This window comes from Tiliqua scincoides, chromosome 10, assembly GCF_035046505.1.
Source record: "Tiliqua scincoides isolate rTilSci1 chromosome 10, rTilSci1.hap2, whole genome shotgun sequence".
NCBI classification, from domain to species: Eukaryota; Metazoa; Chordata; class Lepidosauria; order Squamata; family Scincidae; genus Tiliqua; species Tiliqua scincoides.
Window position 1 is genome coordinate 26,708,817 of NC_089830.1, and position 11,944 is coordinate 26,720,760.

At 52.2% G+C, this 11,944-nt stretch overlaps 1 protein-coding gene across 1 annotated transcript; it reads right to left on the reverse strand.

The window, feature by feature from the left end:
• Positions 1-307: 307 nt before the first annotated feature.
• On the reverse strand, positions 308-11,644 carry ECH1 (enoyl-CoA hydratase 1). Its single transcript, XM_066639059.1, has 10 exons — positions 11,487-11,644; positions 10,065-10,242; positions 8,557-8,645; positions 7,922-8,046; positions 7,788-7,836; positions 6,406-6,470; positions 6,179-6,249; positions 5,774-5,845; positions 2,502-2,652; positions 308-736 (listed from the first exon to the last, which is right to left on the reverse strand). The coding sequence occupies exons 1-10, from the start codon at positions 11,524-11,526 to the stop codon at positions 632-634; spliced, it is 945 nt and encodes a 314-aa protein (XP_066495156.1). The 5' UTR covers positions 11,527-11,644; the 3' UTR covers positions 308-631.
• Between the last annotated feature and the right edge of the window lie 300 nt (positions 11,645-11,944).

Sequence of the window (11,944 nt, forward strand, 5' to 3'; positions counted from 1 at the left end):
GTCAGTGTTGACGTGGACCAGGGTTCTGGTGTATTTTTCCTTTCAGGTGTCCTGTGCCATCCAGCCACAATGACAGGAGAAGACCAACCTGTGTGACTGCAGGGAATGTGTAACCCAACACTGTGCACTGACTCAGAAGTAAACCAGGGCTGCTCACTCCCAGGCAATGCTGCAGAGGCCTGCAGCCTCAGTGGGGAGAGGCGTTTGCAGTTGTCTGTCTCTGTGCGTGGTTGTGTTTGCTTCTATGGTTTGCTTCCAGCCTCTTCTGAACAGCCAGGTGAACCAACACACACGCCCCAGAGCCCAATGACTACAAAGAAGCGTTTAATGGACAGAATCTCCTTTCCTTCTCACGGAGTGCTGAGAGTATTTAAAGCCTTTATTTGTCCTTCCATCACTAAGTCTCTCCTTTAGGAAAAAGCAACATTTTTTTAGCGCGGGCCTCTGCTCCCTTTCAAACACCAGCATCACAGCCCCCTTTCCCACAGTCAGAGTCCAGCTGTTGCAGGAAGCGCATGGCAGGGCCGCAGTCGTAAGGCACCTGAGGTCCGGTCCACCCTCCATGTGAGGCAGCGGGCCCGGCTGATGGCTCTCAGGGACGGCTGCTCGCCTCTTGGAGCATGCAGTGCGCCTACAGCTTGGAGTACACAACCTGCTTGGGAGTCTTCTTCTCCATGGCGGCCTGGACGGACTTGAGGATGTCCTCCGTCTGCAGCATGCTCATGTTCCAGGCAGCCTGAAGGACAGACCACACTGAGTCAGGGCTGGGGGGGAGCAACAAGCATGTGCCTCTCTGACTATGGGGCAGTCTTCCTGAAATAGTGCACTGGCTTTCTGCCTGACAGTCCCTTCTCTCTGCTCCCCTAACTTGAAGCATTCTTCCCTGTGACCTTTGCTCATTTGCCAGCACCACACTGAGCCCTCCAAAGAACTCCGGCTCTCTCCCAGAGTTCTGCCTTGCTGACCGCTCCTGAACAGCTGCATGCTTTAAAACCGACTTCTGCCAAGAAGGCTTCAACGTCATTTCCTCCGTGGGACCCCCCCCCCCAACACACACTGCTAAGCCTAAGTACATATAACTGCAACTGCACATACTCTGCCCCTGCTTGATTCTGCATTTCTTTCCCCTCCCCATTCTCTCTCTCTTCAGTCCATTTTCTAAATTGCAAGTCTCTCGGGGCAGAGACCTGGCCTCTCATTCTGTAGAAAGCACTAGGCACACAGATGGCACCATGCCACAGGGAAAGTCCAAAGAGCGGATGGCGAAGGGATGCATCTGGTCACACCTCTTGCCATCCGATAACAAGAAGTATAGTATTATAGTATATTTTTACTAATTAGCTACAGTACAGTGGTGCCTCGCAAGACGAATGCCTCGCGTAACGATAAACTCGCAAGACGAAAGCGTTTTGCGATTTTTTTGGTGACTCGCAAGACAAAGTTTTCTATGGCCATGCTTCGCAAGACAAATTTTTTCCCTTTTTTTTTTTGTTTGTTTGCAGTTTGCAGTGATGCCTCGCAAGACGAAATTTTCGCAATACGATACGACTCACGGAACGCATTAATTTCGTCTTGTGAGGCACCACTGTATTATTATAAGGGTGCTTCTAGCCCTCTTCAGTAGTCACTGGCAGATCCAACTTATAGGGCTCTTTTTAAGCCACCCATCCCAACAGCCATATCCATAGCCATGTGGCAATGAGTGAAAATGAGTCCATTTCTGCGCATCATTTTGGCCCGTTCACATCTGTCCACAGCATTCATGATCTGACGCCCATCCCGTTTCCCAAGCAGACACTTTCAACTCTTACTCAACATAAAGACCAAATTCTAGCTCTCATGATCGGACACAACTGCGAGCTGAATGCATGCAAGCATTAGCAACTGCAGGGAAGGAAATTATGGGCGCAATCCTTACCCACTTTCCAGCACCGATATAAGCACAATCCAGCTCTGAGGTAAGGGAACAAACATCCCCTTACTTTGAGGAGGCCTCCTTGAGTGCCACCCAACTGCAGGATGCAGCACATGCCCCATTGGCACCACTATGCCAGTGCTGGAAAGTTGGTTAGGATTTGGGCCTTTGTCTCCTTCTGGAAGGGGCGTGTTTTCTGATGGTCAGGAAGAACGGCTCTCCAACCAGTCCAGGGCTTCCTGTAACTAGACTTTGCTGGCTGTAAAGTGGGAAGGCACAACATTGATTCTACGGTGCAGGGATAACAAGGCTGAATGCGAACAGAGCCGAGATCAGCGAATGGGCCAAAGGTTCAACCAACATGTCCATATTGTTTTACCACCAATGAGTTGGCTCCCAAATTTGAGTTTTCAGCACCAGCAGAGGCAGACTTCAAGACGGGGGGGGGGGGGGAGTGGAGAGAAACCACCTTCACAAGGATCACTGACTCTGGAGGGTCCTTCCCAGACTCACTGCTTGAGACTCCTCACATTGCAGACAAGGCACCAAGTGGGTCCTCCACCCACTAGACCTGCCCACCACTCACCATGTGATGCAGGCCGTCAGGCACAGAGTGATCCCTGGAGTAGATGAGATTGACTTTGGAGCCCTGTACAGCAACTGGGCTCTTGCTGGCGATCTCGGCAGCCAACTCAAGGGCACCCTGCATCATGGCCTCCTTGTCCTGGAACACACGGCTGGGAAAAGGCAGGAAGGGGAGAGGTGCTGGATTAAGAACTTTTGGAGCCCTCCCCTGTGATTGCCCTTCCCTACTGCTTGCATTCTGTTTTGTGAAAGTTGCATGTAGCCACCATGACCAACAGCAACAAGAGACTTCTCCACCCCCCTGAATTTCTCTAGCCCAGCACTTCCCAAAGTGTGAGTTACAAGCCTAAGCACAGAGGGTTGCAATCTGGGCCCTGCACTGGTTTGGTTCAAAATAGGAGTCATTTCAGAAGCCCCATTATTTACTGGAGCCTCCAGAATTTTCCCCCAGCCTAGCGACCCACTCTGCAGGCCTCTGAGGGCCTCAAAAGCCTCCCTAAGCCACTTCTGGTTTACTTCCAAAAACTATATGAGGATTCTGAGGCTCACAGAGGCCTGTGGAATGGGTCACTGGGCCAGGAGAGGCCTCCAGCACTATCAGGAGCGTTGCGACCCACCACAGAGGATGAGATGGGTCACAGTGCCACAAAATTTGAGAACCCCTTCTCTAGCCCATTTCTAAAAGCATCCACTCTAGCGCTCACCCCTTTCAGCTAGTGTCAGGCAGCTGCACAAGTTAACAATGCTTATGTAGAGGAGCACTTCCTTTTCCCCCAGGCTACTGCCTGTCATGATCCCTCTTCGGTGTTCGGTCACTTCCCTCTCCTCGTAAGCAAAAAGTCCCGCTGCCCCATGCACTTTGCCCTTCCCTCCCAGGGAAGGATTCGGGTTCCTGCATCTTTCCTAGGCTTGTGATATCCATCTGGGCCGAGAGAACTGCTCATTTGGGATCAGGCCACGCCATTGATTTATGACACGGCTTTCGGGTTATTTGCTTTTCGATTTGCTCATCGCTCCTAATGCCAAATTTGCCTTTTCCAGGGCAAGGAAAGGCTATAAATGAAAGGAGCGGAGCCCAGCACTCTGCAAAAAGACATTGTGCCCCAAAGGGGAAGTTTTATTATCAGTCAATACGATCAAGGTCAGGGCAGGCTGTATGTTTAGAGCAGCCATTTTCAACCTTTTTCAGCTCACTGACAAGGCACTAAAGTTGTCAAGGCACTCTACTAGTTTTTAATTACATTACTATGTTACAAGATTTTGTACTACAAAATACAATTTGTACCACAAAATACAATTTGTACCACAAAATACAATTACATTACTATGTCCAAGATTTTGGACTGACAATCAGCCTGAAGAAAACACAGGTCATGGTTCAGGATGTGGACTCACCTCCATGCATTACAATCTCTGAGCATGAACTGGAGGTTGTCCATGACTTTGTGTACCTTGGCTCAACCATCTCCGACACTCTTTCTCTCGATACCGAGCTAAACAAGCGCATCGGTAAAGCAGCTACCACGTTTTCCAGACTCACAAAGAGAGTCTGGTCCAACAAGAAGCTGACGGAACATACCAAGATCCAGGTCTACAGAGCTTGCGTCCTGAGTACACTTCTGTACTGCAGCGAGTCATGGACTCTCCTCTCACAACAGGAGAGGAAACTGAGTGCTTTCCACACGCGCTGCCTCCGACGCATCCTCGGCATCACCTGGCAGGACAAAGTTCCAAACAACACAGTCCTGGAACGTGCTGGAATCCCTAGCATGTATTCACTGCTGAAACAGAGACGCCTGCGTTGGCTTGGTCATGTCGTGAGAATGGATGATGGCCGGATCCCAAAGGATCTCCTCTATGGAGAACTCGTGCAAGGAAAGCGCCCTACAGGTAGACCACAGCTGCGATACAAGGACATCTGCAAGAGGGATCTGAAGGCCTTAGGGATGGACCTCAACAAGTGGGAAACCCTGGCCTCTGAGCGGCCCGCTTGGAGGCAGGCTGTGCAGCATGGCCTTTCCCAGTTTGAAGAGACACTTGGCCAACAGTCTGAGGCTAAGAGGCAAAGAAGGAAGGCCCATAGCCAGGGAGACAGACCAGGGACAGACTGCACTTGCTCCCGGTGTGGAAGGGATTGTCACTCCCGGATTGGCCTTTTCAGCCACACTAGACGCTGTGCCAGAACCACCTTTCAGAGCGCGATACCATAGTCTTTCGAGACTGAAGGTTGCCAATACATACTATGTTACAATTAATTTAATTAATATAACTAAGGGCACAATCCTAACCAGGTCTACTCAGAAGTAAGTCCTATTTTGTTCAAAGGGGCTTACTCTCAGGAAAGTGTGGTTAGGATTGCAGCCTTAGATCATTACACAATGAAAGAAATTCCCAAGAAGCTTGGAGAGGGAGGTGTATGTGGTTTCTGGAAAGGATTTGAAGCAGGTCTGTTCAAACTGTTATCAATTGATATGCTCTGATATGCCAGGAGGTGTTGGCAAAGAGAGATGAGACTGAGCATACTGGAGAAACAGGGGGGTGAGGGGCAGTGAGGAGGTGTGGCCGAAACAAGTGCAGGATTCACTGGGGTGGGGGGAAGAGAGAGAGAGAGAGAGAATGGGAGGCAACTGGTTTTGAACTTTGGAAGGTGGGGAAGGGGGGCCAGAAAGAGGGGTTAACTGCAATTATGATGGGGGGCTGTGTGTGCAGGAGGGGAGGAGGCGGGGTGGGGGCAAAGAAAAGCATCACCTGCCTGCTCATGTATTCAGGAAAGAGTGCAACCAAGCCTCTGCATGTCTACTCAGAAGTAAGTTCCTTTATAGTCAATGGGGCTTACTCCTAGGTAAGTGTGGATGGGATTGTGGCCCAGCCAGGGGAGGCAACACCGACAGGGTCACTTTGGGGCACTGCAGGCAAGGAAAAGGGTCTCTCCAGGATCCTTGCCAGCTGCTTCTGGCTCCGACCTGCTCTCACCGCTCGCCCTCACTCCCTCCATGTTCCCACTCGCCAGGTTCTCTTCCAGGCTCCTCTGGCTGGCTGCCCAAGCAGCGCGCGGGGCAGGCACCAGCAACAGCAGGAGCGTCCAAGCCCCTGCACGGCTGCCCCTTTTTCTCCTGCTGCCGTGCGAGGCTCCAAGCAGCTGCTTCTCCCGCACGTGCAGCAGCAGCTGCCTGACGCCTTGGCCCCGCGGCACACCTGAGGCAGCCTCACGGCACACTAGTGTGCCGTGGCACAGTGGTTGAAAACTGCTGGTTTAGAGGCACGTGTACATACCTGACCAAGCCGCTGCTCTCAGCCTCTGGAGCCATCAGTTTCCTGGCAGTGAAAGCCAATTCATTCACCAAACTGGGAAGCAAAGAGCATTTCTCATTAATGCAGAAGGAAGGAGAGTTCATGGTTTTCTCTGGGGGGGAACAACGGCAACAAACAACAATTCAGTAGCCATGTCCACTGGCTTCCCACAGTCCTGGGTTGCAGGCATCGCATGGGGTCTCTTGTGATCAGGGTCTAGAGTCCCAAGATCCAGTTTCCCATATGCTGCCTCACTGCCTCTCTCAAGGCAGAAACACAGTTGCTCCTGCAGGCCAGGAAGGGCTGTGATTCTCCCCTTACAAGTCCACACTCATGCAGACAAGGAAGGGGACAGGCCCCAGAGCTGAGAGGAAGTCCAGCACTGACCTGCGATTCCCAATTATGTGTGGCAACCGTTGCAAAGCCCCAACATCTGCTGCAAGTCCAATGTCTACTTCCTGCAAGGGGAAAAGAGATGGGGGGGCGGAGGAAGAATGGGGAAGGAAAAAGGTCAGAGCTCTGTGGACTGACGTGGGTGATGGAGGAGACCACCAAGCCAGGCAGTCTTTTGGAAGCAAGGAAGGCAGCAAAACAACGCTCCTCTTGACACACACCTTCACCTGGAACCAGGCGTCCTGAGTGCAATAGCGGATGTCGCAGGCGGAGATGAGATTCACCCCTGCAAAGGGACGAAGCCAGCATTACTCTCTCCATAGAGAACCCCAAAGCTGAATTTTGGGGCAGGGAAAGATGTTCTCCCAATCCAGGGTAGTATCACAGGAATGCAGAATGCATCTCAGACCCAGAAACAGACTGGCTACGAATCTCCACTTACAAAAGCTCTTATAAAAGAGGGTTATAAAAAGCTCGGAGACCATGCGACCGGAAAAAGATGCCTGGGCAGGTCTACTCAGGAGTAGCTCCACCAACCTCAATGGGACCTGCTCCCCTGTAAGTTTGCATAGGATTGCAATCTAAATCAGTGGCAGCCTTTCTGAACTCCTTGGCTTCAGAGTGGGTGTGAAGGATAAGAACATTGTTTTGTACAGTGCTTATTTTGGATAACCTTCATTCAGAACTGCATCTTGTTGTGTTTTTTTTAAAAAAGTGATATATCTACCCACTCCGAATCACATTTATGTCCTGTCTGCCTCCCGCTTTGGAAGTCAGTGGGGGCACATGAGGGTGGGATTCTCAGGCTGCCTCCCATCCTGGCACTGACCAGCCAAACCCAACTTTGATCAGGTCCACCACAGCACCTGCATCAGGAGTGTGGTCTGATGGCACAAAGACATGCAGTTCTGTCCAGATCCTTTCAAAATGAGGATCGCAAGTGTCTTGGAATAATTAGTTGCTTTTATTAGCCCAATAGTGTCCCCTGCCGTTGGGCAGCATGCTTTGTGACAAGAGATGGAGTAGGAACCCAAACTGCACAAGACTGAAGCAACCTCAGGGAGAGTAGGGAGAAAGGCCTGGTTGCTCACACCTCTCTCAGTGTTGGTTAAAAGGCACCTGGCATCTTCAGCAAATGTCCCAGGTATGCCCCAGAGTCAGGTACTGAAGGAAGAGTAGGGGAAGCAAGAGAGAGAATTTGCCATGCACCACAAAAACACTCAGCTTGGGAGGGGAACACTGGAGAGGAAATGCCTCCAGCAGTGAGCCAGTCCCACCGCCTCTAGTTCTGCAATTTCCCCTTCCCCAGAGTCTGCTTTAGGGAGGGGGCGAAACAAAAGAGAAGATTGCCACATCGGATACAACGATGCTGCTGCCTCCACTTTCCTCCTGCCTTTTCTGTGCCCCTAGTCAAGAACCTTCAGGGGCCAAGGAGGGAGGGATCGACTTCAGGTCCTAGAATGCCAACTTTGGATCGGGACTGTCCAGCCCACCCTTAACACACACAAACACACCCCTACTGTAGTCAAGGAGATGGGGGAGAAAGAGACACTGGTGGGACATCCCTTCCTTCGTGTAATCGAGGGCAAGTTGCAAGGCTCACCTCCTCCGATGCAGGCGCCATGGACGGCAGCGATGACAGGCTTCGGGCACTAAAGACAGAGAAGAAAAAATGAGCTGCAGAAGAAACCTTTTTCTTGGGAGGGTGGCCCCAGCCCAGCTGCATCCCCGGCTCACCTTCTCCAGCACAGTGAAGGTCTCTTGGTAGTCCCGGATCTTCTTGCGGATGTTCCAAGACTTTCGGGCTACGTCATCCCCTTCCACCAACAGAAACTCACTTCCCATCTCCACCAGGTCGATGCCTGCAGAGGCCGTCACCAGAGCATGGGAAGAGTCAGAACTACCCCCCATCGCAAGACCCCAGCAACCACATCATGGAGGAATTCTCGGTCTAGAGACCAGTCACAGCCAAGACCGTTTTTAAAAAGGAAAAGAGGCCAAGGGCATGTTCACCTACTCCTGCCACAGGGAACTTCCTGGATGACAGACCCTTGAGGAGAATCACTTCTTACAGGGGCCAGACATGAGGATGATACAAGAACTTCACTCCCCTCCTTACTGTGATCTTCACGCACTGTCATCAAACCAGGAAGTGTGGGGCTTCCGGTTTCATTTACAAGGCCTGCGCATTTGCACTGAAGCCCCACACTTCCTGGCTTGACAGCAGTGTGCAAAGAGCACAGTAAGAGTTCTGGTTTGTTTTTTTATTGTAGCACAGAGGTGGTAGACATGAGGCAGTATTCTGGTTCATGCCACCCTGGTCCTGAGGGGGGAGAACCCTCCTTATAGCTACCCAGCTCCTCTCCGCCTACCTGCAGTGAATATTTTTCCAGCACCAGATATGACCACGGCGTGACACTCTGAGTCCTGAGCGATCTTGTTGAAGCATTCCACCATTTCTCTACAGCCAGGAAAAAACACACATACACACAAATGGTGAGAAGCCTGGGTGCACCTGCTGCCAACCTGAGAACAGACACTTGCGGACAGGAGAGGGAGCCCTGTCTCAGAACAGGCCTGCACAGGACTCACCCAGCAGGTCTCACAACCAACCACATCTTAGGCTGCACCTTGCTGAGATGACGACACAGTACATGATTGTGTGCAAGGTGTGAATTGGGGGGATTCCAGGCAGCTAAGGATGGCACACATGGTCCCCCTCTCTCCCCCTCTCTCACAGCTTTTTAGCCAAGCATACAGCCAAGCACATGCTGTAACCTTCAAACTACACACTGCTTATTTATATTCCTCTTGTTTTACACCCTGCTTTCCAGCCAAGATTGTAAACAGCTCTGGGCCAATCACAACCCACATGAAGGTATGTTCAGGACAAGCAGAGGTGTGTAGGACAATCTCTTCGGGTGAGACCGAGAGATGGGGACTGGTCCAAGGTGAGTGAGCTTGCAGATTTAAGTCCATGCGCCAACCATTACACCATGCTGCCTCTCACAATGGTCCTCGGGTGAGCTACTGCTCCTTTCTCTCTAGGCCTCCTCCCTTCTTGCCTGAACCTGCCCACCTCTATGTTCTGAAGCTGTGAAGCAACCAGGAGCAGCTATTACCCAAATACCTTTCTCGAGGTGCATAGCTAGGCATTGCTGGAGACAGAGAACAGGGAAAAGACATGCTGGCCTCAGTCAGCTATCCAGATACTATTCCCTCCAGCGCATAAGTGGATATTTTCTTGGTCCGGTGTAGGCTTCCCTCTCTGTAGGACCCAGCGCTGGGGCAAGCTTCGAATGACCGTAAAATGTGAAGGTTTTGCCAACACATTCCAATGTCTTGCTGTTCCGACAGCTCCACAGCTGTTATGTAAGACAGTGTTCAGTGCCACCTACCTCTGATTTTCAGCTTTTGTGGTGGCAACTCCCCAGGGAAGGTGGCCTTCTGTTTTTTACATAAATTATAATTCACAAGACACTTGGCCAACAGTCTGAGGCAAAGAGACAAAGAAGGAAGGCCCATAGTCAGGGAGACAGACCAGGGACAGACTGCACTTGCTCCCGGTGTGGAAGGGATTGTCGCTCCCGGATTGGCCTTTTCAGCCACACTAGACGCTGTGCCAGAACCACCTTTCAGAGCGCGATACCAGAGTCTTTCGAGACTGAAGGTTGCCAACAGTAATAATTCAGTTCTATAAAACTGACTTTTATAGCTTTAATATGAACCGCCCTGGGGGGACATTGGAGAGTGGCTACCAATGGCCTCCCAACCCTCGGACACCTCCCCACATCAGCACAAGCTGAAGATGTCTCTCAGCCCCTCTAAAGCAGTTGCCCCAACACACTGGCTCCAGAGGCCACTTGAACATTCCCATTACCTCCAGAAGGCGGCGTTCATGGCATTCCTCTTGTCTGGCCGGTTGAGTTCCACGTGCAACACTTTGTCTCGCACCCGTGCCAGCTTCAGGGTCTCATAGCTGTCCAAGTAGTCCCGCTTCTCCGGCTGCGACGCCATGAGCCTTAAGCCAAGCCTCGGCGTGTTATGGCGGGCCAGATCTAGGCACAGAAACCGATCATTACCAGCCACGGGCAAAGTCCTGCCCCACTTGCTTTGATGTGTAAAGATCTTGTGCAAGAGGAGAGAAAACAATTTTCCTCTTGAGCTTCTTTCAACGTTTGGGCATGCTGGTGACATTATTAAGGGGAGTGTAATGGGGGCCAAGAAGTCAGCTCAAACAGGGGGAAGGAGCAGGATACCAGGGGCAAAGGGGGGGAAGGGGAAGTGTGACTTAAAGCTGTGTTCTTCAACCTTTTTTGTGCCATGACCCAATAAGTAAATAAAGTATGATACTGGGGACCCACCATAGATCCTGCCCCCCCCCAGGGATCCTATCCCCCCATTCCCTGCCCCCATTATGCCCTCCCAGCACTTTTCACTGCAACCAATATTCTTATTGAAGAGGAAAAAAAGTTACCATGAAGCCTGGCACTAGTGAAAGCTCTTTTAGCACAATAGCTAAGAACCTGAGCAGGACTGGGACACCATCCCCTGGTACCTGAAGGGGTACACCAGATGCCTCCCTTTATCTCATAGTGCTCTAGTCCAGTGGTCTTCAACCCTTTCCCTTCCTGTAAGTAACCACAACCCCACAGCTGAGGTTTTGTGATCCCAGTGGGGTCCCAATCCCAGGGTTGAAGAACACTGACTTAAAGGGAGGGAGAAAGGGCTGTGGTTTCCTGGCAGAGCAGCCTCCCCCCCACTCACTTGCATGCAGAAGGGGACCTAGACTGGAATCCCCACCATGACTCCGGGTTAGAGGAGGGGGTTAGAGGAGCCTTGCCTGAAACTCTGGCCGGTCAGTGTTGGGAGCCCTACGCTGGGCTCAGTCCAAGGTCAGCCAAGTGGCAGCTTCCTAGGAGCCTGGGGGGGGTGCTTCTCCGGAGGGTGGTGGTACTGATTTAGGCTGCAGTCCTATCCACTTAGCTGGGAGTAAGCTCCATTGATTGTAATGGGACTTACTTCTGAGTAGACATGCATGGGATTGAGCTCTGAGGCTGCAATCCTAGCCACCCTTTCCTGGGAGTAAGCCCCACTGGACTCAATGGAACTTACTTCTGAGTAGACCTGCCTAGGACTGGGCTGTTCCTCCTCCTGTTACTTGGACTAAATGGGGGGAGAGAAGGGGGGGTCAGGGAGGGGGGCAGAGATGGGGAGGGGCAGCTGGGGTCAAAGGTCAGGGGTCAGCACAGCAGCCATGAAGGGGCCGGGGGAGAAGGGGGGCTGAAAGACCCTCACTCACGCCTGCTCAGCAGACCCCTCAGGAGGACTCCCGTCGCCATGACCGCTCGCCCCTTCCTCTGCCCCCTGCTCTCCCAAGCCCTGAGAGCCAGCGAGTTGGAGGGCTAGAGGGGAGGAGCCGCTGGGTCAGCCCACAGCCCCGTGACTCGATGGTTGCGGCGGCCATTTTGGGAAAGGGCAGGCAGTCCCTCAACAAAAATGGCCGCCCCAGAGCGGACGTACAACTGCGCTTGCTCACAACCCCCGCCCAGAGCCATAGAGATGGGCGCACTAGAGCAGCCCCACTTTCCCTTTACAGGCCACAGCCAAAGAGATGGGCGCACTAGAGCGGCCCCACTTTCCCTCCAGAGGGGCCACTGATAGCCCAGCTAGGGGTGGGCACTGGCCAATAGCACCTTGACAGCCAGGCACTGGCAGGGCTGGCGCCCCACGCAGGCAGCTGTCCTCTCCACACCTGTC

Excerpts from the sequence above, each read along its gene's own strand:
- ECH1 (XM_066639059.1), bottom strand. The coding sequence starts at position 11,526 with ATGGCGACGGGAGTCCTCCTGAGGGGTCTGCTGAGCAGGC. Across the intron at positions 10,243-11,486 it reads GAGGGGTCTGCTGAGCAGGC|ATCTGGCCCGCCATAACACG; the intron begins GTGAGTGAGGGT and ends TTCTGTGCCTAG. Across the intron at positions 5,846-6,178 it reads CACATAATTGGGAATCGCAG|TTTGGTGAATGAATTGGCTT; the intron begins GTCAGTGCTGGA and ends TTTGCTTCCCAG.